Source organism: Amblyraja radiata, chromosome 2 (assembly GCF_010909765.2).
Source record: "Amblyraja radiata isolate CabotCenter1 chromosome 2, sAmbRad1.1.pri, whole genome shotgun sequence".
In the NCBI taxonomy this organism is placed as follows: domain Eukaryota; kingdom Metazoa; phylum Chordata; class Chondrichthyes; order Rajiformes; family Rajidae; genus Amblyraja; species Amblyraja radiata.
In genome coordinates, this window is record NC_045957.1 from 126,904,810 (window position 1) to 126,932,227 (window position 27,418).

The 27,418-nt window shown below is 43.5% G+C and overlaps 1 protein-coding gene across 1 annotated transcript in view; it reads left to right on the top strand.

Annotated features, from left to right (window-relative positions):
• malrd1 (MAM and LDL receptor class A domain containing 1) overlaps positions 1-27,418 on the top strand; it is a 343,320-nt gene that overhangs the window by 116,729 nt on the left and 199,173 nt on the right. Inside the window, exons 19-22 of the mRNA XM_033040137.1 lie at positions 1,056-1,212; positions 1,562-1,672; positions 7,180-7,393; positions 18,956-19,203. Coding sequence (XP_032896028.1) covers positions 1,056-1,212; positions 1,562-1,672; positions 7,180-7,393; positions 18,956-19,203 — 730 coding nt within the window. The remainder of the gene's footprint in view (positions 1-1,055; positions 1,213-1,561; positions 1,673-7,179; positions 7,394-18,955; positions 19,204-27,418) is intronic.

The following is a 27,418-nucleotide window of genomic DNA, read 5'->3' on the forward strand; positions in this document are numbered from 1 at the left end:
GGTGAATGGTGAGGTGGGATTGAACACATAATGTGATTATCAACAAATATCCCCACTTCTGATGGAAGAATGCTCACTAATGAAGCAGCTGAGGATGGCTGGGCCGTAAGGACTACCCTGAGGAACTCCTGTAATGGTATCATTGGGGTTGGGATGATTGAGTTCCAACAACAATCTTCCTTTGTCCAAAGTATGACTCCAGCCTTTATAATGTTTTCCCCCGCATGCCTATTAATTTAGACTTTACTCGGGTTCCTTCCGCAACTAGTCAAATGCTCTCATGGTATCAAGGTTTTTCAGTCTTACCCCTGGAATTGAGCTATTTTGGTCCGTTTGCACCAAGGCAAGGTCTGGAGCTAAGTGGTCTTGAAAAACCCCAAACTGGACATTGGTGAGCAAGTTTATTGCCAACTGTTGTTGTGCTAATCTTTGAGAGCAGACTCATTGCATGATAATAAACTGGACTGAATTTGTCCAGCTTTTTGTGTACAGGACATACCTAGGGAATTCTCCACGTTGCCGTGTTGTAACTGTACTGGAACTACTTGGTGAGAGTTGTAGTTAATTATAATTTAACCTGTTCTGTGCCATCCCCGATTATATTTGGGTCATGGCCAATAGTGAAAAAAAACTTGGCAGTGAACAGGTTAAAGATACAGCATGGAAATGGGCCCTTCGGCCCACCGTGTCCGTGGCAACTATGTAGTTCTAGTTCTTTAAACTTTAGAGTTACAGCAAGGAGTCCATTAAGGGTTTTTTTTCCACAAATAGTCGTTCAAACATTTATTTGTGACTTCTAACGGAGGTCATCTACATTTTCATCATCTCTGCCAATTCCAGCAGTAGCTTCTATAAAGATATCGGTATTGCTGGTACATGCAGCATTTCTAAATTCCAACTTATTAATTGAATGGTTAGATAAGTATAAAAATCATAATACATCACCTATATTGTATACCTTAACTATTAAATAATTGCCATTTACTTCCTAATGTATGTTAGGGAATTGCAAAATTTGAACAAACCGACTTTAAACATTTAGCTTACATTTGCAGGGGCACGAAACACGGCTGGTACTTTTATGCTGATAGCTCAAATGGAAAATTTGGACACATGGCTGAAATCTCCACTCCACAAATATCGCTCACTGGTCCAAAGTGTAAATTGGTCTTTTGGTATCACATGAGTGGAGTTACGATTGGGTCTTTGCAGGTAATACTTTACTTTCAGCTGAAACCTTTTTTTCTTTTTCAAAACTATTCGCAGATTAGCGTACAGTTGCTTTATAATTTAATTCTTAAATACATAAATACAGAATTAATTTATTTTGTTGATATATATTAAAGGAGTGAAATGGTTAGGGTTAATTTCATTAACCAAAACAAGTTCAACCAATTGTTAATAACATCTTTAAGTGGACAATTTTAGAAGAATTATTCATCAACAGTTTCTCTGAAACATGTGTGACACAAAACAATGTGGTTATTGATCTCATTCATTACAAGCTCTTACAAATTCAGATCCTTGAGCCAATGATTGAATTATTTTTTTTTCAACAAAGGTATTCTTCAAATCTGGCAACATGACACAGTTACGGTGGTCGCAGAGTGGAAGCCAAGGTAACCGCTGGAGGCGAGGAGAAATATTTCTTGGCTTTCAGTCTCACTTTCAGGTTCGCTCTGATTATTTTTAGCTATCAACTTTAATACAATGAAGTTTGGAAATGTGCTTGTTGATTAACTGAGAGAAATATAACAGAGCCATTCTGTCAAAAAGTAACACAACACAGCAACACGCTCTCAGGACCAACTCATCCATTCCCACCAAGATGTTGGGCCCATTCTCAGTCCATATTTGTGAAGACTGAATGAAAACGATCAGAAAATATCATGGAATAATTTAAACTATTCACGTAATCAAATTATTATTTGTTAGAATAAGGTCTGTGCTACTGCTGAGAGCAATTCATTTGGTGCCATTTTCCTGCACTTTCTCCAGATCTCCTTTCCAATATGTACCTAATTCCCGTTTGAAGGCTGTCATTGAGCCTGCTATTGCTGCCCACCCAACCAGTACATTCCAAATCCAATCTTTCTTTGACACATCATTAACTTCACCCTATGCTTGTGTCATGGTTACTAGGTCTTCAGTCACAGGAAATAATTTTTCTCTATTTATTCCTATCCTGATCCAGCATGATTTTAAACACCAATCAAATTTCCATGTTTCTCTGATATGAGGAGAATAGATACTCTAGGGCTGAGACAGAAGGGACTGGAGATACCTGAATCTTGAGTTAAAAAAACAAGATGTTGGAAGAACTCAATGGGTTAGGCAGCGTTTGTACAGGGAAATGGATAGACAATGTTTCGGATCAGGATCCGTCTTCAGATTGATCTAAAGTAGGGTCCTGACCTAAAACATCTTCTCTCTGAATCCCTCCATAGATGCTGCCTGATCTGTTGAGTTCCTCCAGCAGTTTGTGTTTTGTACAAGTTTCTTCAGTCAATTATCTAAATGTAATTTGTAACCATTCTAGCAAACCAAACTGCTTGCATATCCTTCCTCGAATGCGGAATTAAAAACAATTCTCCTTCTGAAATCAAACTCGCGCTTTAATGTTTAGTGTAACTTTCTAACTTCTGTGTTCAATCCTCCATTCATAATGCTCATGATCCCATATTGCCATATTCATCTCCATTGATGTTTTTGTTAAACTGCACTGACATTTTATATAATTTGAACACCTCCAAGAATATATTTGTTTTCCATCTGCTATAAACATTTGACATGCATTGTCTCTCTTCAAGTTACCTATCAAGATAAAATCGCTCCACATGTTATTGTATTGAGTTTCATCCACAATGGTTCATATTTCATATGTAACCTAAAAGACTCTCTCCTTCTCTGCCAGCTGCAATAAAGCACTATGCACTACATAGGCAATCATTTAGAAGTATTTGAAATATCGTCACTCATAATTATGTTCATACCTCAGTTATTCAGTGACTTTATTGCTGCTTCTCCACCTGAAAGAGTTAGCTCCTTACTGGAGATATTGTTCTGTGGGTGCTGTATGATTTCTAATCATTTTCCAAGTGAGCAGCTTTCATGTTTGTGCCTTGGTAATGTTCCACCACTGCAACTTCACAGCAGGTGACCTTATATCCTTATGTGCCCAGTGGATATTTGATATATTAACATGATCTGAAACTCTCTCAGTAGGAATATCTGAATCATAATCATGAATAACCTCTTCTTCTATTAGCAGCCCTTTATAGCTCATCACATATCCCTCTGGTTGTTCTATGTACTTTCCCAATGGCATCAGACTGTCTCGATCCAAGTTGGCAGGAATAGACAATCCTATTTTCTTCATAAAGTAGAGCAGCAACTTGGAGCTTCATTGCTCTTTTAAAATTTCATAGCACCAATCAGATTAAATTTTAAATAGTCATCAAACATTAAGTGAAAAGCTTGTGAAATCCCTTATTGATTTCATATTCATAGGAGCAGAATTGGGCCATTCAGCCCATCAAGTCTACTCCACCATTCAATCATGGCTGATCTTTCTCTCCCTCCTAACCCCATTCTTCTCCCTTCTCCACATAGCCCCCGACACCCGTACTAATCAAGAATTTATCTACCTTTGCCTTAATTCCCGGTGGTTACTGATTGTATAGCTGACACACATTTAATCCACTGGAAGGCTTATCTCAGTTCACATCATGAAGAAATCCAGATAGAATATACAAAGTAATAGTTTGGTGGTACCAAATTCTAAAAATTTAAATCCCTTCTTAATGATGTTGAAGCGGGCTCTTCTGTCTGTACATGCTTTGTTTGATGATGTTCTGACTGTGACTCTATTTATAAGTTCTCTGTTGTTTTTAAATTATTGTCTGTAACTGTGGAACTGTGCTGCTGCCTGTCTTGGCCAGGACTCTCTTGTAAAAGAGATTTTTAATCTCAATGAGACTTCTCCTGGTTAAATAAAGGTTAAATAAAAATATTTTAAAAATGTGCTTAAATGGTGAATTGGATATGCTTAAATTCACATATTTATCTAACAGTCATCCAACAAGGAAATAAGTAATTCAGCTTGTCAGCCATGCTGACCAGTGGGCATCATACATATTAACCCAATTGACCGATACTTGGTTCACAGCTCTCTTTGCCTCACCGATTCAAGTCTCATCTTGACATTTTGTAGCTTCTGTTAGTGAGAGAGCTTCAAGCACTCTCTCAGGAGGCATTTCAGGTAATACCCCTCTCTTGGTTGAAGGTCCCCCTAATATCCCCACCAAATCTCTTCCCCTTTACCATGTCTATGTGCTCTAGCTTCATCTACCTCTGAAATGGGGCATTACTCCCTGCAGTCTACCCAATCTATATACCTCTCATAATGTTATGTATCTCAACATGTCACCTTTTAATTTCCTATGTTCCAGGAAGAACAGACCTAGCTTCTCCAGACTTTCCTCATAACTGATCTGCTCTATTCCAGCAACATATTTTGTAAATCTCTTCAGCACCCTCTCTAGCTCTAATATATTCTTCTTATACCTCGGTGATTAGAACGGCACATATTACTTCAGTTGAGCATTGTTTTATAAAAGTGAAGCATAACCTCCCTAGTTTTGTATTCCATGCCCCAGCCAATGATGGCCAGTATCCTGTACGTTTTCCTAACCACATTTTCTACCTATATTGTCATCTTCATGTATCTATGGGCCTGCACACTAAGGCCCGAGTTATCTTCCTCATTACTCATCACACTACTACGCCGAGTTATTCATTCTCCTACAAGCTGCACTTAAGCCTTAATGAATTACCCATTCTTTCTGCTGCACTACCAAAATCTCCCCTCTTCTCCCTCATCCATTCTAAAACATCTATTCCATAACATTACCCTGTCTCTCACGACCTCTGCATTCGCAATGTCTCATTCATTGCAATATTATCTTGGTCATACTTTGTATCTTCCAACATCTTTCTGCTCCTTTTCAATGGTATTTTCTTTTTCATCGCTTTAATGGCCCAGACAAATAAAATCTCCTTCCCATATCATTTGCAAGTGTATTTTCAACATTCCAATTATCTAACCTTTGGCTTTACATTCACCACAACAATTCATCGTCGTAACCATTCTCTGACCATGTTTTACTTTCTCCACCATCACTTTCTTATCTGTAGGCCACAATTTCCAGACATATCATCGCTAACTCTGGCTGAGCCACATTTTTCATATTTCATACCTTTATTGCCAAAACCATAATTGACCCAACACTACCTGGAAGGGAAATGCTATCGTCAAATTCCTTTTAAAATACTTCATATATTTTCCTTTTACCTGTAAAAGGAAGCATGAAGAACTTATGTTGCTTGTATCCAAATTATTTTTGCTTCTTCCTCCACACTTTGTGACCACCAAAGAGTTCTGATGAAGGGCCCAGACCCGAAATATTGCCTATCCATGTTGTCCAGAGATGCCCCCTGCTGAGTTACTCCTCCACTTGATATCCCTTTTCGTAAACTAGGGTCCGAAACTAGGGACATTCCTTGTATCTAGCAGAACAACCTCCTAATCCCTAAACAGCAGATTTGAACATATATTCTCTCTAGTCTTTCTCCCTGTACTCCATTTCCCCAATGTCTCATTGTGTCTCAGCACCAGTGTCACTAATCTTCTGTTTATGCAGCTTCCCAAAACATCCTCGTAGTGGCTAGTACTTGTCGGTGGTGGAGAAAAGCGGTAGATACTGGGGAAGCCAAACTGCCACAATAGTTTCTAACTAGACTAAGTGGGACCCGTTGGGTCCCAGCATCACACGGGAGGGCTGGTCACCAACGCAATATTCCACCTCTCCACCAATTCCAATACTGCTCGCCAGTGGGGGGGGCTGTCTGTTGCGCTAGTATGTGTGTTCTGGGCCGAAGGTACTGGTTTTCAGAGGTCTAGTATAGACATTGTGGGCCGTATGGATGCTTGGGCAGGCATCCAACTGTTGCAACGATTTTAAAAGCCAAGCCAAGGCAAACAATTGGGCTGCAGACACCCGACAACCAAAATTCATTTTGTGAACACAAACTTGTTAAAAAAGGCGAGGCAAACAATTGGGCTGCAGACACCCGACAACCAAAATTCATTTTGTAAACACAAACTTGTTAAAAAAGGCGAGGCAAACAATTGGGCTGCAGACACCCGACAACCAAAATTCATTTTGTAAACACAAACTTGTTAAAAAAGGCGAGGCAAACAATTGGGCTGCAGACACCCGACAACCAAAATTCATTTTGTGAACACAAACTTGTTTAAAAAAAGGCGAGGCAAACAATTGGGCTGCAGACACCCGACAACCAAAATTCATTTTGTGAACACAAACTTGTTAAAAAAAGGCGAGGCAAACAATTGGGCTGCGGACACCCGACAACCAAAATTCATTTTGTGAACACAAACTTTTTATAAAGGGCTGCAGCCACTTTACAGCCGCATCGAGGGGATTCACCGTGGAGTAGACGTGCGTTCAGTGTTATTCGCAGCTCAGAGAGCCGTGACCCTCTCGCTTCCTGGGTCTGACAGAGACTGAGTGAGGCACGACACTTCCTGGTTTTATAGTCCCTCCCCCTGCCGCCAGCGGGGGCAGCAGAGAGAATGGGGAATTTTGTAAAAACATTAATATCTCTCTCATTTTTCATCGACGGAAAAAATCCTCCGCACTCATACGGCGGAGGGGGGCTCTGAGCGAGGTGGCCAAATATGACGGCCGTAGGTGGCGGCGTTCTCTCAGAAATCGCAGCACAGTCGGCCAAAAGCGGTCAAGATCAGAGATTTAGTAATATAGATTGTAAATAAATCTCACCCGTTTTAACAAAAAGACCAATTTGTCACAGTTATTTTAAATGCCAATACACTGGGGTGTGCTTGTACATAAGACATTCACAGATAATAAACAGGTGCAACAAGCTAATGAAAAAGCAAATGGCATGTTGGTCTTTATTATGAAATGATTTGAATACAGGACTAAGAAAGTCTTCATGGAATTTTATAAGGCCTTGGTGACATATCACCGGATGGATTGTGTTTTAGTGTTTAGCTCTTATTTCTTAAGTTTTGCTTTGTACCATGAATAAGAAGCTTATTAACATAAATACTGATGGTTTATAATACGTTTGCAGGTTTTCTTTCGAGCCAAGCGAGGTGTGAGTTACATGGGTGATGTTACAGTGGATGATATTTCCTTTGAAGATTGTGCAGCTCTTCTGATCCCAGACAAACAATGCAACTCTGATGAGTATTCATGTACCAACAGATATTGCATCCCCAAAGATCAGCTCTGTGACTTCACCAACGATTGTGCTGATCATTCTGATGAACATCCAGTTATCTGCAGTAAGTAATTAATCACGTTTGTGTAAAGCACACATGATTTAATCTTCCGCCAACTGTCAGGCTATTGATAAATGTGTTACCCAGAGGATTTATTGTTTCACTTTATGTCTTGAGAATGGAATGTGAGACGACTCTGCCAAATTACTTTGATTGGCTCATAATAAAAATTGGGCTGATGTTAAGACCAATGATAACTGCGTATGTTTACCAAACACAAACTATCTTAATAGCCCTGTCCCACGGTACGAGTTCATTCCAAGAGCTCTCCCGAGGTTAAAAAAAATCAAACTCGTGGTAAGCACGGAGAATGAACGTAGCGGGTATGTCGAAGCTCGGGGACGTCTATTAGCGGCTCGTAACGCTAACGGCAGGTACTCGGGAAGACTCGCTAATGGCAGGTAAGCACGGGAAGACTCGTGAAGATTTTTCAACATTTTGAAAAATGTCCACGAGAGCCCCAAGTACCGACGAGTGGCCATTACCGTAAATCTCCGAGTTCGAATCAGAGCAAACTCGGGAGAGCTCTTGGAATGAACTCGTACAGTGGGACAGGGCTTTTAGTCTTTAGCGTTCATCTCCTTGCATATAATAAAACTGACCTTATTTTATATTCTAAAGAGCAAGTATTCTAAAGAGCAAGGACTAGTCCATCAGTACCAACTTATGGAAAGGATATTGAGGACCAGTTATGTAGAGACATTATAAAAAAAGCTTTTTTAAGAAACATTTGGACAGGTACATGGATAAGAAAGGTTTGGAGAAATATGGGAAATACACTGGCTTAGAAACATAGAAACATAGAAAGTAGGTGCGAGAGTAGACCACCAGGTCCGTCGAGCCCGCACCGCCATTCGCTCATGGCTGAACACTAAACAGACACACTTACCCACAAACAGTAGACACAAGACACAGAACACAAGACACTACCCTCCCCTTTATACCGCTATCACCCCTCTCCACCCCAAGAACCGCGTGATCTCCTGGGGGAGGCAAAAAAACGGATAAAAACCCAGGTCCAATTCGGGAAAAAAAATCCGGGAAATTCCTCTCCGACCCCAATCCAGGCGATCGACACTTGTCCAGGAGATCACTCAGGTCTTACTATACTAACCATACCTAGGTCCATATCCCTGCCCTCTCCCCGTAGCCCCTTATCCCCTTGGCAGCTAAAAAACCATCTATTTTAGACTTAAATATATTTAACGTTTCTGCTTCCACTGCTCCCTGGGGCAGTGAATTCCATAAATTAACCACCCTCTGGGTGAAGAAGTTCTTCCTCATCTCAGTTTTAAAAGAGCCCCCCCTTATTCTGCAACTATGTCCCCTAGTTCTAGTTTCCCCGATCATTGGGAACATCCTCGGTGCATCCACCCGATCAAGGCCCCTCACGATCTTATATGTTTCAATGAGATCGCCTCTCATTCTTCTAAACTCCAAAGAGTAGAGTTCCAGCCTACTTAACCTTTCCTCATATGTCAATCCCCTCATTGCAGGAATTAATCTTGTAAACCTTGTGGGGGACTCGTCTAGATGAGGCAAGTCGCCATGGGAAAGTTGGGCCAAAGGACGTTGCCACGCTGTATGACTCCATGACTCTATGTACCAACCATTGCCAAGGGCATATAGTATCCAAATATATCGTTGGATTGCCATAATATAAAGACCAAAGAGGAAGAAGAGTATTCCGAAAAAACTCACTTGATCAATAAGTTGTAGGAAGTCAAGAAGTCACTTTGCAGCTTTATAAAACTCTGGTTAGGCCACATTTAGAATTTTCTGTGCAGTTCTGGTCACTGCAGTTTTAGGGAAGTCAAGTATTTTATTGTCATATGTCCCTGATAGAACAATGTAATTCTTACTTGCAGTAGCACAACAGATTATGTAAATATAGTATACTGTAAACATTTTAATAAATGAGAAAAAAGAGTTCAGTGTATCTATACACACACACATACTGACAGGGGCGGAAATCGCTATCAAAACGTGGGGAGGACATTTTTTTTTTGACGGTCGCGTGCGCACACACACACACACACACACACACACACACACACACACACACACACACGCACGCATGTGGACGATAACATTGGGAGCTGGCCTGGTTGGTGACCAACTCCGAACTCCAGCAACAGCAGCTTCGTTCACCCCGAATCATGGGGCTTCAATCAGCCCGTTCGTGGGGCCTTTCATCACGTGGCGCGGCTTAGAATCGTCTGCAGGATCTTCCATCGCCCGGCGGGGACTTCAACTTTCATCACCCGTGGCTGATTTTAAGCCTGCGCCGGATGATGAAAGGCCCCACGAACTGGCCGATTCAAGCTCCGCTCTATGATCTTTGCTCCACCAGGACAACTCCCTCCTCCAATCACCACGCTCTATCCTCAGTCCCACCCCCTACTTCCGCCTCTGACTGACACCTCCCTCCTCCAATCATCGTGCTGAATTATCATGTCCCGCCCCCCCACTGCCTGCTGACCGACATCTCTCTCGTCCAATCAGCACCCTCAGTCATCAGTCCCACCCCCACTGTCTCGCGGAAAGCAGAGATTTTTAATAGATTTTTTTTCAATGAATTTCAAAATCCGGATTACAAAACATGGGGGGATTGTCCCCCACCTCTCAAAACATGTCGGGGGTCGGGACGTGCCCCCTGTCCTCCCTCCCCCCCCCCCCCCCCTCCGGGATTTCTGCCCATGCACATTTCTGCCCATGCACATCTTCTCATACAGTGTATACATACAGTACATATATCTATATACATACAGTACATATATATATATCTGTACACATACATTATTTATATCTCCGCAATCTTCTCAGGTAGTGGAGGTGTTCTTTATAATTGCATCAGTGTGCTGGGTCCAGAAAATATCTTCATAAATATGCACACCCAGGAATTTGAAGCTTTTGACTCTTTAGGAGACAAATTTAGGAGAAGGTGCAGAAGAGATTTATCAAAATGCTGCCTGGATAAGAGGGAGAGGTTGGATAAACTTAGGCTGAAGGGCCTGTTCCTGTGCTGCACCATTCTATGTACTATTTCTACTGGAGTTGATTTTGAGAAATAAGCAATGTCAAGTGGAACATGTATCAGTCAGGAAACATCTCAGAAAAAAAATTATCACAAGATTATAATGTCATAGAATTACAGGTATACAGCATGGAAACAAACCTTGACCATCAAACATCCATTTATGTCAACACTACACCACACTAATCCTATCTTTTCCTGGCCACATTCCCATTGACTCCCCCAGGTTTTACTAACACTCACCTACACATTAGGGCAATTTCCAGTGATCAATGAACCTCCCAACCCACATGTCATTTGGATTTGGGGGCAAAGCTGGTAAAACCCAGTAGAAACCATTGTGATCACAGGGAGAAAATACAAATTCCATACGGAGTAGGCTGGAAATCAAGATTGAACCCAGTTCGCTGAAGCTGTGAGCCAAAAATGTTACACTCCATGCCATTGTGCCAAATAGGGAAAAAAACATAGATTATACCAAAATAAAAATGATTAATTATAGAAGGGCAAATGTTAATAGGATGAGAACAGATCTAGCCCAGTAAACGGTAAGACTATAAATGAACAAGTGGAGGCATTTAACTAGGCAATATTTCACCTTGATTCATGGTAAATTCCGCTGAGAGAGAAAGCTAGTTAAGATAGAGCTGGCTAGATTACCAAAAAAAGGTCGGCAATAAAATGAAGCAAAATTAAAGACCAGAACACCACTGTAGTGGGCAAATTCTCAAACAATGACGAGGTGTAGTCCAGAAAAGAGATAAAGACTTTAACTGCACGGTGTCAAAACAAAGCCTCTCCCTTGATATCAGCAAAATGAAAGCACTGGTCATCTGCTTCAGGAAGTGGGGTTGAACATATGCCCAGACTGCATCAGTCAGGTACTGAAGTGGACATGGTCCAGAACTTCAGGTTCATAGGTGTAAATATCACCAGCAGTTTGTCATGGTTCACCTACATCAGTGCTGCAGCTTAGAAAGCACACACATGCCTCTACTTCCTCAGAATGCTAAGTAAATTTGGCATGTCTCAAATAACTCTTACTAATTCGACAGATGCACCCAAGAAAGCATCCTATTCAAACACATCACAGCTTGGTATGGCAACTGCTTTGCCCAGATCCATAAGAAATTGCAGAGAGTTGTGAATGCAAACCAGACCATCGAACAGACCAGCCTTATCCCCATTGACTTTATCTACACTTCATGTTGCCTTAGGAAACCAGACAATATAATTGAGGATCACTCTAACTCCAGTCATTCTCACTTCTCTCTTCTGCTGTCAAGCTTAAGGTCCAAGAGTTTTAAAGCACTTATCACAAGATTCAAGAATAACTTCTTCTCCATTGTTATCAGAATCTTATATGCTAGGGATGATTCCTGATCTCTCATATGCTAGGGATAATTTCTGATCTTCCAATCTACCTTGTGGCAGACCTTCCGGTTTTTATTAGCTCCACTATAGCACCATCGATATAATAATAATAATAATAATAATAATAATAATAATAATAATAATAATAATAATAATAATAATAATAATAATAATAATAATAATAATAAAAGATTAAACGAGAACTTACCAGTTTGAAGTTTGATCTGTATTTTACGAGGAGTTACGATGAGGGATTACGTGAAGAACCCGCTCAGCACGCATGCGCGGCATACTTCAAAGCAGCGGTGTGGAATCACAGATGGACACATTTATTGAAATAAACATAGTCAAGACAAGGAGACATCAGTTTATCAGTTTGATCCATATTATTGAGGGTGGGAGCGGAGGGCACGTAATCCCTCATCGTAACTCCTCGTAAAATACAGATCAAACTTCAAACTGGTAAGTTCTCGTTTAATCTTACTATTTTACTTCGGAGTCACGTGAGTGATTCCGTGAAGACTTCAAAGCTCTGTGATTTCAAACTGTGTAACAGTTACTTCACGCACTGCCGAAGTCCTTGAGGGAGGAAGTGTGTTATCGTAATCAACCAATGAATCTGTAGCCGTCGACGTGGATGCTGCCCTGGAGGAATAAAACTTGTACATGTTAGTGTTTATCCCAGCAGTTTTTAGCACCTGCTTGAGCCATCTCGCAATGGTTTGGCTCGTCACCCGACCATAAGGTTTTTTATGACTGACCCACAAGGCTTTTCATCTCCCTCGAATATTTTGGTTGTGTCTATGTAGGATAGTAGGTGGGTCATGGCACATAACCGTGGTTCTGGCGGGTAAGCCACGACTGGATTAGGTGTTCCTGGTCTGCTCTGTTTGATCAGTCTCTGGATAACGACAGAGATCTGGTCTGGAGCTGTGAGCATGCTGTCCAGTCGCAATAGGTGTAGTGACTGGACCCTCTGTGCAGATACAAGTGCCATCAACATGAGTGTTTTTGAGCATAGATTGTTCCAGGTTGAGGGATCTGGCTGATGGCCATCCCCTGAGGTATGTCAGGACCACACTGACAGCCCATGTATGGGTGTACCTTGGTCTAGGGGGTTAGAGTTGTAAATACCCTTCATTAGTTTGACCACCAACGGTTGCGACCCCATCGCCTGTTGTCCTGGAGCTGGTTTTAAATAGACAGGCAGGGCACTTCTAGCTGTGTTGATGGCTCTGTAGCTGCGTCCTTCATCGTGGTGAAGGTTCGCCAGGAATTCCAGTACGTTGGTAACGGTAGCGGTTGAGTAGGTGGTCCCTGTATCCATGCATTACTTCTCCCATTTTTTGATGCTGGACAAGTGCTGTTTTTTAGTGGATGTTCGGAGGGATGCTGACATGGTGTCGACGGTTTGTTATGATAATCCCAGTCCCAGAAGTGGGTTGTGCAGAATCTGCAACCCAGGAATTTGATTTTTTCATGGCACGGGTGGCTTGTGCCCGACACTGGGTATTAATAACTCTGGGTCACTGGGGAATACCATCGGAGTTTCAACAACCATGTCATGGAGTATTGGGAACCATGGCTGTGTAGGCCAGTCGGGTACTATCAAAATACCTGAAGCAGAGTCCATTTGTATTGTGCGTAGTCCCCGGCTGTTGAGGCAGAAGGGAGGAAATGCATAGAAGAAGAATTTCCCCAATCCAGCGTGAACGCATCTACCGCTGCTGCCTCAGGGTCTGGTTCCCAAGCGACATACATAGGTACCTGGTGATTTAGCCTTGATGCAAATAAATCGATATCTGGTGTGCCATATTGCTTGATAACTTTTGCGAAAATTCTTTTTTTGGGTTTTAACATCCATTCGATGTTGTCATTAAATTTACGTGACCTGGTGTCTGCCACTGTATTTAACTTACCTGGCAGGTAAGTTGCTGATAGCCAAATATGTCTTTGGACACACCATTGCCAAATTGTGTTGACCAACTTGTCGCATGATACCGATTTTATGCCGCCCATATGGTTAATGTAGGCCACCACCGTAGTATTATCTATTTGTAACCGTACATGCAAGTGATGCATATTTATGCATATGCTTTTAAACCATAAAAGTCACCCAACATCTCTAGATAATTAATGCCCAGTGTAAGTGGTAACGATGACTCTGGGTTAGTCCATCTACTACTTGTGCTGGATATAGAGTTAGTTGCTCCCCAGTCTTGTGCACTGGCATCTGTTTGGATAACTGACGTAGGGTTAGTGATGATAATAGGCTGAAACTATGCCAAACGTTTTTTGCCCACCACTGTAGTTCTGATATTGCTTCAGTGGGTAACTTCATGACACGATCATAATGACCTGTATGTCGTTTTTGGTGCAAAGGTCTGAATTATGTAGCCGGAAATGCTGTTACCATTTTCCCAATTACTCTGTTACTTGTCGAGTAGTTGGTAGTTTGTTGACCATTAAATTTTTGCATGATTGTGCCAATTCAACTATTTTGTCTCTTGGCAAAGTTACAGTCACGTAGACTGAATTAATTGTGAAGCCCAAGTAGTCCATGATAGTGGATGGCTTCAACTTAGATTTATCTGGATGTAAGACAATCCCAGGGTTTCGAATAACTGTTTGGTAGCTGATACAGCTAACATAGTGAATTCCATGGTCTTGCCTAACATTTAAGATATCATCAAGATATGCCATGACAATATGTTTTTGTCTTCTGAATATTGCCAGAGCTGGTTTTAGTGTCTTGGTGAACAATCTTGGGCTGATGTGAACCCATTGGGTAATGCTTTAAACTGCTATAGCTGCCCCATCCAGGTAAATTTCAGGTATCTGCGATGATCTTTGTGAATGGTACTAAATAGTAAACATCTTTAAGATGAATGCTTGCCATGAAGTATCCTTTGGAATTTAGTTGTTTGGCAGTAACAACCGGTTCCATTTTGAAATGTATATACTTAACAAACATATTTAGTGAAGTTAAGTCAATGATGATGCGACATCCACCATCTTTTTTGGGTTTAGTGAATATATTTGATACGAATTGCAAGGGTTCAGGTTTTCCCATGATACCCTTTGTAATTGGTCTCACCAGTTCAGCTTGTCCCTCTCGTTTCTTTAACGGAGAGGGGAAAAATACCCTCTGGGGTGAATGTTGACCTGGTGGCAATTTTACTAGTATGAATTGTATTTGTATCCACTAATGCCATTGAGTATATACTGATCACTCGTGATAGACTCCCATGTGTTAGTATTACTCTATATACTGGTAGGAACCAGACCCACCTACCTCCATGGTTATGGGTATTCTTCTGATTCCTGCCGGTCCAACGAGTGTTGCACGTCGTCTGACGTGGCGGTGATGTTGGGGGGTGGCACATTTTCCATGGGGTCCGCTCTGGGCCCTGGTCTAAAGAAGACTTTCGATGATAGAATGCGGACCCCGAGCTTTCATCAGTCCCATATGGTAGAGGTCGACTGATGGACGCGATGGGGTGCTGCTGCGTAGGAATTATTGTTTTTGGTTTGCTCATCCCGGCTCTGCCCTCATGAGACCGAATGTTTTGTAAAACCTCTTTCATGTCCTTCATATGCTTTGTGAGGTTTTTGCCAAAGAGCAGTGGGTCTGGCTCAGTGGCTGGGCTTTTGCACAACCCCGCAAATGTTGGATTTTTATGGCAGGTCTTATGATTTGTTTATGAAGGTTGTGGTCATCTCCGTATTTGTCCACGGAACGAGGAAAACGAAGACGTCAGGCTTTTAACGGCCTCCTGCACATGGGGCTGCCACGTAGCGGTCCACCACACCTAGCAGCTCTTCCTGTTCCTGCACCCCTTGCATACTCCCGAGATCTTCAGCCATTGTCCCCTGTTCTTGACCAGCCCAGTCCTGGTCACCAAAGCTACCCTCGGGTAAGGAGGAAGCAATGGACAGTGCACAAGACACTGTGGAGGGAGTGCCTGAACTCCCCCTGCGAGAGCGCCCCTCACGAAGCGCGTCTCGCTGGAGCTCCTGCTCCAAGTGCCGCTCCAGCGGCTCAGGCGGCTGTCTCCCCTCCCCGTGCGGGGGGAGAGATGTCCCCGTCCGACAAGTCGGAGCCACCGGCCGGACGCCTCTTCCGTAGGTTTACTTCCAGCCCGCTGCTCAGGCGCTAGCGGGCCGGGCTCGGCACGGTGTCGGGGTATAGCGGACCACCCGGTAAGCGGTTCTACCGCCTTGTTGCTGCCCCCGCGAGATGGAACGCTCCTCCGTGGAGTCCCGGAAGCCTCTTCCGTGGCGTTACTTCCAGCCCTCTGCTCAGGCGCTAGCGGGCTGGGCTCGGCATGGTGTCGGATAGCGGAGCGCCGGGTAAGCGGTCCTACCGCCTTGTTGCTGCCCCCCCCCAGATGGAACGCTCCTCCGTGGAGTCGAGCAGGGGACAGGTTTGTTCTGTTGCTGCCCCCCCCCCAGATGGAACGCCCCTCCGTGGAGTTGAGCGGGGGACAGGTTTGTTCTAGAGCCTTTCTTCTCTGCCTGAAAGCAGAAGGCTCCCTGTGAAAGAAAAACCCGACCTCAGCTTACCTGACAGTCCATTCTTTCACCTCCGTAGCGGGAGCGCCTGACTCCCGCTGCGCCGCTGTTGCTCTGCTGAACGTAATGCCGCGCATGCGTGCTGAGCGGGTTCTTCACGGAATCACTCACGTGACTCCGAAGTCAAATAATATATTTTATTGTCAGTGCACATATGTGCAACGAGATTTGGTATGAAGCTTCCATCCGATGTCATAACTTAAACAACTAATAACATTTAGATTTAGATACCCCAAGAAACATGATTTATAAAAAGAACAGTAAAACAGTAAAACAGTCAAAACAGTCTAAAGTGCAAATGTGTCTGTGCGATGTGACCATCCGAGTTCATGGGGGTGGTGGGCACTCAGCAGGGCCGGTAGATGTACACTGTAGATGTAACATTATATTCTGCACTCTGTCTATTTATTCTTTTGAATTACTTGATGTAGTCATATATGGTATAATTTGCCTGTGCAGCACGCAAAACAAAATGTTTTACTTTATCTACACAAGTATATATCTATACAAGGGGCAACAATAAACCAATAGCCTTATAAACCAATATGACATATCCTAAAGAACCAGGCTGATGGCAGAAAGTTCAAAAGAGAATTCAATAAGGAAATAAGAAAAGCAAATACGGAGCACAAGAAAATCTGGCAGCAGCTTCAAAAAGGAATTCCAAATATACTGCAGGTTTGCGGATAGGAATAAGATTGCAAGAAGAGAAGTGAGATTGATCAGACATACAATAGGAAATCGAATGATAAAGATAATAACACTGAATTAATATTTGTACATCATTCTTCACGAAAGAAAAATATGTTGCTAGAGTCTCAGGAAAGGAAGAGTGATTCAGTTGATGGGTAGGATAAAAAGTTAATTTTCTTTGGAATTGGCACTGAGCACAGAATTAATTAAGAGTCTTTTAACTTGCACATTTCCTGTTAATGATCAATGTTTCCTTGGCTTCAGCCATTGATCTTCAATGTGCTGATATTGTGTTATCATTGTACTTATCACCAGTATTTACCTATCTGCATTGGGTCTCTTGCAGGATCTCACCAAAGTTTGGGCTCATGTTCCATGTGGAGAAAACCAAGATAATTTACCTGCACCTTCAAAGCCAAGCAAATTTGTCACATATCACATAAAGTCATATTTGTCACATTAAGGGTGGCATGGTGGCACAGCAGTAGAGTTGCTGCCTTGCAGCGCCAGGGACCTAGTTTTGATCCTGACTATGAGTGCTTTTTATGCGGAGTTTGTATGTAGTACCCATGACACCATGTGTTTTCTCTGTGCTCCAGTTTCCTCCCACACTCCAAAGATGTCCATGCCTCCACCGCCGCCCCTGGCAATGTGTTCCAGGCCCCCACTACTCTCTGTCTAAAAAACTTGTCCAGCACATCTCCATTAAACATTCCCACTCTCACCTAATAGCTATTCCCTCTAGTGTTGGACATTTCCGCCCTGGAAAAAAAAGGGTTCTGACTGTATCTATGCATCTCATAATTTTATATACTTCTATCAGTCACTTTTTAACTTCCGATGTTCCAGAGAAACCAATCCAAGTCTATCCAACCTCTCCCTGTAGTTGAAACCCTCTAATCTAGGCAGCATTCTGGTAAAACATCTCAGCACCCTCTCCGAGCCTCCACATATTTCCTGTAATGGGGCACAAGAATGCACTCAATACTGCAAATGCTGCCGAACCAAAGTCCTATAGACTGTATCATAACTTCTTGAACCAAAGTCTTATAAAGATGCATCATGACTTTGTGGCTTTTATACTCAATGCCCAGACCTATAAAAGCAAATATTCTATAAGCCTTCCATACAATTCTATCTATTTGTTGCCACTTTCAAGAATTTATGGATTTGGACCCTAAGATCCCTCTGTACATCAATGCTGTTAAAGGTTTTGTCATTAATTTTATATTTTTCCCTTACATTTGACCTCCCACACCTCACACTTGCTAACTCCATCTGCCATTTATCTGAAGAAGGGTTTCGACCTGAAACATTGCCTATTTCCTTCGCTCCATAGATGTTGCCTCACCCGCTGAGTTTCTCCAGCATTTTTGTCTACCTGCCATTTATCTGCCCATTTCTGCAGCTGATGTATATCCTGCTGTATATTTTGACAGCCTTCCTTACAATTCGCAACCCTAGCAATTTTGGGGTAATCTGCAAACTTACTAACCAACCCATCTATGTTTATGTCATTTATATATATCACAAATGAAACTCCCCTAGTCACAGGCCAGCCTGATGCTCCTTGACCAGTGGGTTCTTCCGACAGTTGTTTTTGCTCCCTATTTCAGCATCTGTCGTCTCTTGTAAATACTAAAACATAGAACATAGAAAAGTACCGCACAGGAACAGGCTCTTCGGCCAACATTGTCTCTGTCTGGCAAATCAAATTCCTTGTCTGTTTTTACATACTTGGCTAATAAATTAATTACGATTGCAATTGCAATGATGCTAAGATAAACTAATGTCATCTGTCAGCCCATGACCCATGTTCCCCCATTTTCTAATCAAAATAAGCAGGGAAACAATTATTAACATGTAATATGATATTTCACTTGCAGGTACAAATTTGGGATACTGTGATTTCGAATTTGATTTGTGTTCTTGGAGACAGTGGAGGAATGATAACTTTGACTGGACCCTTAAACTAGGGAGTACACCAACACTGGGTACAAGCCCAGCTACTGACCACACACTGAGAAGTCCAACTGGTCATTATATATACATCGAACAGCCATTTTCAGATCTACCTGGACACATCGCAATGATTTCTGGGCCATCCATCAGCAAGAGAAGCAGAAGTTGCAAGGTATTGCTGGTATTATTAGGTGATATTATTAGATACTGCGCTTAAAGAATGGAAGTAATTTGTCAGTCGAAGTTGTAACAGAAAGCAAAGTACAATTAGAAAATTCAGCTTCTGCTTCTGCTGTGATGACAGTTAATGAATAAAAGGTGTCATTTTTATTGCAATACAGTCTGCAGAAATGACAGCTTCAATCATTCTATGTTTAATGAATATTCCACATCCCATTACTTAAATGCACCCAAAGGTGAACAGCATCTACAACCAACTTAGTGAAAACTGTTTAATTTGTTTAACTGTTTAAAAGTCTTAATTTGCACGGGACGATTTAAGAATAGTTTGAGGGAGGGAAGTTGGTAAATGTACACAATGGGATCTAGAGGCCAAAATGCACAAAATAATTTCGCAGAAGTAGCATCGAAATATGTATGCATTTGAAGGCCACCACATCTTCTACCAGTGGCACAGTGACACAACTGGTAGAACTGCTGCCTTACAGAGGGATTGATCCTCACAGGTACTGTCTGTGTGGAGTTTGCACATTCTCCCAGTAACCAAATGGGTTTCCTCCAGGTACTCCGATTTCCTCACTCATCCCAAAGACATGCAAGTTTGTAGGTTAACTGGCTCTTGTAAATTTGTCCTAGAGTGTAGATGAGAAAGGGGGAACTAATGTGAACAGGTAATCGAAGGTCAGCATGGACTCAGTGGGTCAGCATGGACTCAGTGGGCCGAACAGCTGGTTTCTCTTGCTGTGTCTCTGCACTAAGCTAAAACGGTCCTGGTGCCTCGGTACTTTAGATAGACACAAAATGCTGGATTAACTCAGCAGGGCAGTCTGAAGAAGCGTCTTGACCAAAAACCTCACCCATTCCTTCTCTCCGGAGATGCTGCCTGTCCCGCCCAATTACTCCAGTATTTTGCGTCCATCGAGGCACCAGGACCGGTTTAGCTTAGTAACTCAGCAGGGCAGGCAACATCTCTAGGGAGAAGGAATGGGTGGCGTTTCGGGTCGAGACCCTCCTTCAGTCTTGGGTAGAACAATTAGCAAGGCTGTTGTGAAAACCTGGGGAGGATGGAACTAGAGAGCTGCTCTGGTAGAGGGTCAGCATCGACTTGATGGGCTGAATAGCCATCATCTGTGCTGTAATAAATCTATGATTCCATCAAAACTCAGAATTGAAATTGCAACTTGGAGTTCACTGCAGAAAGTCTATATCACATTTAGCAATTGGTTTTCTTATGCGATCATGTCATCTTACGCGAAGGTGTTGTCAAGCTGGAAAGGGTACAGAGGTGCAAGGTGTTGCCAGGGCTAGAGGGTCTGAGCTATAGGGGGAGGTTGAGTAGGCTAGGACTCTATTCTTTGGAGCGCAGGAGGATGAGGTGTGTTCTTATAGAGGTGTATGAAATCATGAGAGCAATAGATCGCGTAGATGCACAGAGTCTCTTGCCCAGAGTCGGTGAATCGAGAACACAGAGGACATAGGTTCAAGGTGACGGGGAAAAGATTTAATAGGAATCTGAGTGGTAACTTATTCACACAAAGGGTGGTGGGTGTATGGAACAAACTGCCAGAAGAGGTAGTAGAGTCTGGCACTACCCAAACGTTTAAGAAACAGTTAGACAGGTACATGGATAGGACAGGTTTGGAGGGATATGGACCAAGCGCAGGCAGGTGGGACTAGTGTAGCTGGGACATGTTGGCTGGTGTGGGCAAGTTGGGCTTAAGGCCTGTTTCCACACTGTATCACTCTATGACTCTATCCTATTGTGCAGTGCACATAAATATTGTGCTGAGTGAAATTTTAAGGTGAGAGGGAGAAGATTATAAGGAACCTGAGGAGCAACATTTTCACTCAGAGTGTGATGAATATGTGGAATGAGCTGCCACTGGAGATAAACGAGGTGGGTACTCACCATAACAACATTTAAAAGGCATTTGCACTGTTAAATGGACAGGAAAGGTTTAGAGGGTTTTGGTCCAAACATGGGCAAATAGGACTTGCTTAGATGGGGCATCTTGGTTGGCACGGACAAGTTGGGCTGAAGGAACAGTTTCCAAGCTGTAAGATTCGTTGAATCTAAATACACATTTGGTCTTGCAGCTTTAAAATAAAGACCGATTCAATAAAAGATTGAATGTTTACTGAGGGCTTGAGAACTTTAAAGCAGGCAAAAACCTGAAAAAGATTAAATGTGACTACAATATGTGTGTAAAAAGCTGCAGTAAAAAAAGTTTCCAGTAAATGCTGGAAGATGTTACTTATGGAGCAGACAGTGATTGATGATATCCAATCGTGAACAAATGCATTTGACAGATCCATTGCATAACAGAGCCACGCGTATGTTAATGTGCCAGATTAACAAAATACACAATATCTCTTGTTAAACTAATGCAGTAAACAAACCAAGAAATCATATTTTTCCTGTAATTTAGGTCCACAATCAAATGGCTTTCATCTCTTAAATAGCCTGGAGAATAAATGTATGATCAGATATTCAGTATGAGTTGCTCAGGTTCATGAGCTGTTTGTGGCATTAAGAAAACACAAGGAACTGCAGTCAACCATCAGACTGAAGAAGGGACTCGACCTGAAACGTCATATATTCCTTATCTCCAGAGATGCTGCCTGTTCTGCTAAGTTAGTCCAGCATTTTAAGTCTATCTTTGATTTAAACTAGCATCGGCAGTTCCTTCCTACACAAACTGCAGATGCTGGTTTGCAAATTAAAACAAAGTAATAGAGCATCTCAGCACTATGGACAAGGTGCATTATGCATCATAATGGATCCACCCTTCCTGAGGTCATCTGTTGACAGCCCTGATTTGTTCTGACTTTTTCTTGCCTCCAGTTTATTCCTCCCCCCATCCCCCCAATCTCCACCCCCCACCCCCCACTCCCCCCTTTACTTTCAGTCAGAAGTAAATTCCGACCCAAAATGTCACCCATTTTTTTTCTCCAGAGATGCTGCCCGACCCGCTGAGTTACTCCTGCGTTTTGTGCCTACCTTCTGATGCATTATGAATCTTTGTTATAGGGGTATTCTCAACTTGTTGTCAACTGCAAGATGCAAGGATAACAAATAACATTAACAGCATCTAATCCAACATTTGATGATTTGCTCTTAAATTAGTGATGCTTTTGATGTTGAGATGTAATGATTTTCAATAGCAGTGAGCAGGACAAACATTATTGGGCTATGTTCACTCATCCCTGTTACCCATTAAAGGAAGTGGCTCTAGAAATCGTGGAGGCATTGTTGATCATTTTCCAATGTTCTATAGATTCAGGATCAGTTCCTGTGGATTGGAGGGTAGCTAACGTTATCCCACTTTTTAAGAAAGACGGGAGAGAGAAAACAGGGAATTATAGACCAGTTAGCCTGACATCGTTGGTGGGGAAGATGCTGTAGTCAATCTAGGCTTGTACTCGCTAGAATTTAGAAGATTGAGGGGGGATCTTATAGAAACTTACAAAATTCTTAAGGGGTTGGACAGGCTAGATGGTTCAAAGGTTCAAAGGTTATTTTATTGGTCACATACACCTAGGTGTAGTGAAATGCTACTTGCCATGCAGCACATAAAGAAAGAATACAGACATAACAGTAATAAAGAAATTTAAACATAAAAACATGCCCCCACAATGGTTCCCACTGTGAGGGAAGGCACAATGTCCAGTCCCCATCCCCAGTTCACCCATAGTCGGGCCTATTGAGGCCTCCACAGTTGCCTCCACGGAGGCCCGATGTTCCAGGCCGTTCTCACCGGGTGATGGTGCTCCAGCGTCGGGAGAATCCTCACTGCGGCATGGGACACCTGGAACGGCCGCTTCCGTACTGGAGGCCGCGGCTTCCGAAGCCAACAAGGCCGCGCCGGATTGAGCTCCACAACTGGTGATTTCGCTGAGAGATCCCAGGCTCCCGATGAAAAATCAGCGCCGCCGCCCGCAGCCGGCCGCTCCACAGACCTGCAGCTCCGCGATGTTTATCTCGGCGGTCTCAGCTCACTGGAGTTCCAGCGCGGCGACCCGGGTAGGGCATCGCCCGCTCCGCTCCGCGATAGCGCTCCAACGCTCCAGCGCTGTGCCGCTGCCGAAGCCGAGGTTCTGGGCGGTCCCCGACAGGAAACGCCTTCTGTACCTGCCTTCTCTCCATACCCCCTGATCCCTTTAGCCACAAGGGCCACATCTAACTCCCTCTTAAATATAGCCAATGAACGGGCCTCAACCACCTTCTGTGGCAGAGAATTCCACAGATTCACCACTCTCTGTGTGAAAAATGTTTTTCTCATCTTGGTCCTAAAAGATTTCCCCCTTATCCTTAAACTGTGACCCCTTGTTCTGGACTTCCCCAACATCGGGAACAATCTTCCTGCATCTAGCCTGTCCAACTCTTTAAGAATTTTGTAAGTTTCTATAAGATCCCCCCTCAATCTTCTAAATTCTAGCGAGTACAAGCCAAGTCTATCCAGTCTTTCTTCATATGAAAGTCCTGACATCCCAGGAATCAGTCAATGCACTGCCGTCGGACCCCAACCCCCACACCAGGGTGATTCACCCCCCCCCCTCCGACCCCGACCCCCCGGACCCCAACCCACACACGGGTGATTCACCCCCGACACCCACACCGGGTGATTCACCCCCCACCCCGGCCACTGCATTGGCATCCATAGTAAATCGCTTTTGAAACATGGTGACACACAAATTCCCTGGCGGGCTGATGACAGACAACAAACTATTTTATCTCCTCCCACTCCCCCCCCCCCCCCCCCCCCGCATGGAATGGATGTAAACCACCGGCTGCCGCAAGCCCTTCCCACAGGACGGGGTCGGAATTAAATCTCAAAATAAGAGTTACATTGTTTTAAAAACTAAAATGTTACATGTATAAATAGTTCTTACCAAAGATTATAGAGCAGAGCAAGATGCGCCACTCTGCGATAAAAGCGTAGTATGACATGGGTGGTTGTTGACGCCATTTTATTGAGCTGCAATTTACAATAATATTAATAAAATTTACAATAATATTAACTAAATATGTGAAGTTATCGATGCTATATAAAACACTGTTCCCTACAACACTGATTACACCAAACATGATAGAGCGGATCAATCATTGGAACGGATGACACCAAAGATACTAGAGGACCATTGCCCGCTGCCTCAGGAGCGCCGACCGCAGGCAGACGCTTGAGGCTCTCCCGCCGGACAGAGAGCCTGGTGCCGGCCGCCTTCATCTGGTATCGAGGGGACCGAGAATCAGTCCTGGATCAACTCAGGAGTGGAGGAAATGTCCCCTTCCTCCAAAGATACTAGAGGAGCCTCTAATATCTTTGCTCTTCCCTGCAACCTGATGTAAGAGCAGATTGTATATCTGTGGAGTCCGTCCCTGCTACCAAAGATGTCGCGTTTGGCATAAACAAATGGCGGCCATGATGTCCATTACGAACTACACGTCAGGCCATTGGATTTCGGAGGAGTGGTCTATCTTGCTCCTCTCGGATCTTTGGTTCTTACATTCAGGAACCTGCTTAATTAAGTGGTGAGATTATTTCCTGGTCCTAACTACACCTTTGCTTTAGCCGGTGGTTGCATCAATTCCATATCTCCCTTGCAAAGATGTGAGATTTCATTAAGATCACACGTGGATGAATAGATGCAAGCGGCATGTAAACGTCTAGCGTCTCTACCATGCGCGCAATACATGAAGCCGATGAAATGAGACAACAGTCACACCAAAGATAGACACAAAATGCTGGAGTGACTCAGTGGGACAGGCAGCATCTCTGGAGAGAAGGAATGGGTGGCATTTCGGGTCGAGACCCTTCAGACTCAGTCTTCAGATATTAAGAATGGTCTCGACCCGAAACGTCACCCATTCCTTCTCTCCAGAGATGCTGCCAGACTCACTGAGTTATTCCAGCTTTTTGTGTCCATCTTCAGTTAGAATAGATTACAGATTATCTGGTGTTTTGTGCGTGGGAGCTTGTTGTGTGTGTTACGCAGGCAATCAGATGGTATTACTATGTTTAAACAATAAATAAAATGTGCTTCTTGTTGTCAAGGGGGGGGGGGGGGGGGAGGAGTGGGAGGAGATAAAATTGTTCATTGTCATCAGCCCGCCAGGGAATTTGTGTGTCCCCCCCATGTTTTAAAAGTGATTTACTATGGCTGCCAATGCCCCGAGCCGTCTGTCCCCGCGGCCGTGGTGGGGGGTGAATCACCTGGTGTGGGTGTCGGGGGTGAATCACCCCGTGTGTGTATCGTGGTCCGGGGGTCAGGGGGGTGAATCACCTGGTGTGGGGGTTGGTGTCCAATGGCAGTGGTTAGTGACTCTGGGTGGGCAGAGGAACCAGCCTGTCCCACACCTCTGCTCCACCCGGTCCCGTGTGTGTGGGTGCGCGCTGCTGAACCACAGCCCGTCACAGTGCGGCCGCATGGGGGAGACAACGGAAGGCGGCCATGAGAGAGTGGGGGCTGTCCCGAGGGATGCGCACCTTCAGCCGCTTACCACTTGGTGCTCGGGTTGAGAGTGCCCAGTCACCTATGGCTTGTGTGGGGAAAATGAGCCCCACCCTCCCATCTTCACCAGCCAGTGATGTGATGGACGTGGGGTCTGGACCAATCGCTGACAAGTCCCGCCCCCCCCCCCGGCCTTTTCGGCAGAGCGCCCTTTCGGTGAGTTGGCTTGTAGGCGACGCAGCCTTTCAGTGAGTTGGCGTTTCGGCATAGCGGCCTTTCGGTGAGTTAGATTTTAGGCATCCCACCCTATCGGTTAGTTAGATTTTAGGCGTCCCGCCCTTTCGGTTATTTGGCTTTTCGGCTTTGAGCGCTTTTGGTTACTTGGCTTTTCGGCTTTGTTTCCATTCGGTTATTTGGCTTCCACTTCTTTGCTTCAGCTTCTCGTCCTTCTACGCCACATCCGCACATGGCAGGAAGCACTGAACAGGTCAGGCAGCACCTGTGGAGAGAGTTAATATTTCATCTGGAACTTTTCATCAGAACTTAACTCAGCATTTTTTATTGAATTTTATTTTTTCAGTATCTGCAATTTTTATATTTTCAACTGCCATTCCTAATTTATTTTTGAGTCCATCATCAGATGATTTGTTTCAGCTCATCTGTTTTGCCTTGAGGTGGATATTTTTTAAATGTATATGCCTGACTAACAGTACAGAAAATCAGCTTATCTTGGAAACTGCGTAATTGAATCTTGTTACACAACAGTGCTGTGACTTTTATTATCAGTATGTTATCTGGGTCACTTGCGATTATCAGATCAGCTTGTAAGGCAGGGTTTGTTGACTTCTAATGCAGCAGGTCTTAACACAGCCATGCATTAAATTCACTAGTTCAGTTTCCAGGATGCTTGGCCCAATTTGGTTGGGCTGTTATAATAACAGTCTGACTTTCCTTATCTCCTGATCCAATAAACTGCCCTTCTGCATATTTTAACACAACGTTGCCTGTATATTTAGTTTGAGAGAGTATACTGGAGAGCTTGTCCTATAATAAGGTCATAAGGAATAGGAGTAGAATTAGGCCATTCGGCCCACCATGTGTACTCTGCCATTCAATCATGGCTGATCTATCTCTCCCTCCTAACCACATTCTACTTCCTTATCCCCATAACCTCTGACACCTGTACTAATCAATAATCTCTCTCTCTCTGCCTTAAAAATATCCACTGATGGCCTCCACAGCCTTCTGTGGCAAAGAACTCCACAGATTCACCACCTTCTGACTAAAGAAATCCCTCCTCATCTCCTTCCTAAAATAATGTCCTTTAATTGTGAGGCTATGACCTCTAGTCCTAGACTCCCCCACGAGTGGAAACATCCTCTCCTCAATCACTCTATCCAAGCCTTTCACTATTCTGTATGTTTCAATGAGGTCCCCCCTCATTCTTCTAAACTCCAGCGAGTACAGGCCCAGTGCCGACAAACATTCATCATAGGATAACCTACTCGTTCCTGGGTAGGTTATATGTTGGACATATGAATTTATATCATCTTATATCCTGATGAACGGTCACACTTCTGTACACCCAGCACCTCTGTATCTCCACATATCCACCAGCAGTGTTTACATTTGTTTTTGTTTTTGCTTAATGATGGGTTGTGGTGGAAGGGCGTGACCAGTAGAATTCCCCAGGGATCTGTGCTGGGGCATCTGTTGTTTGCAATATAGAAACTGTCCATGAATCTGGAGGTGTG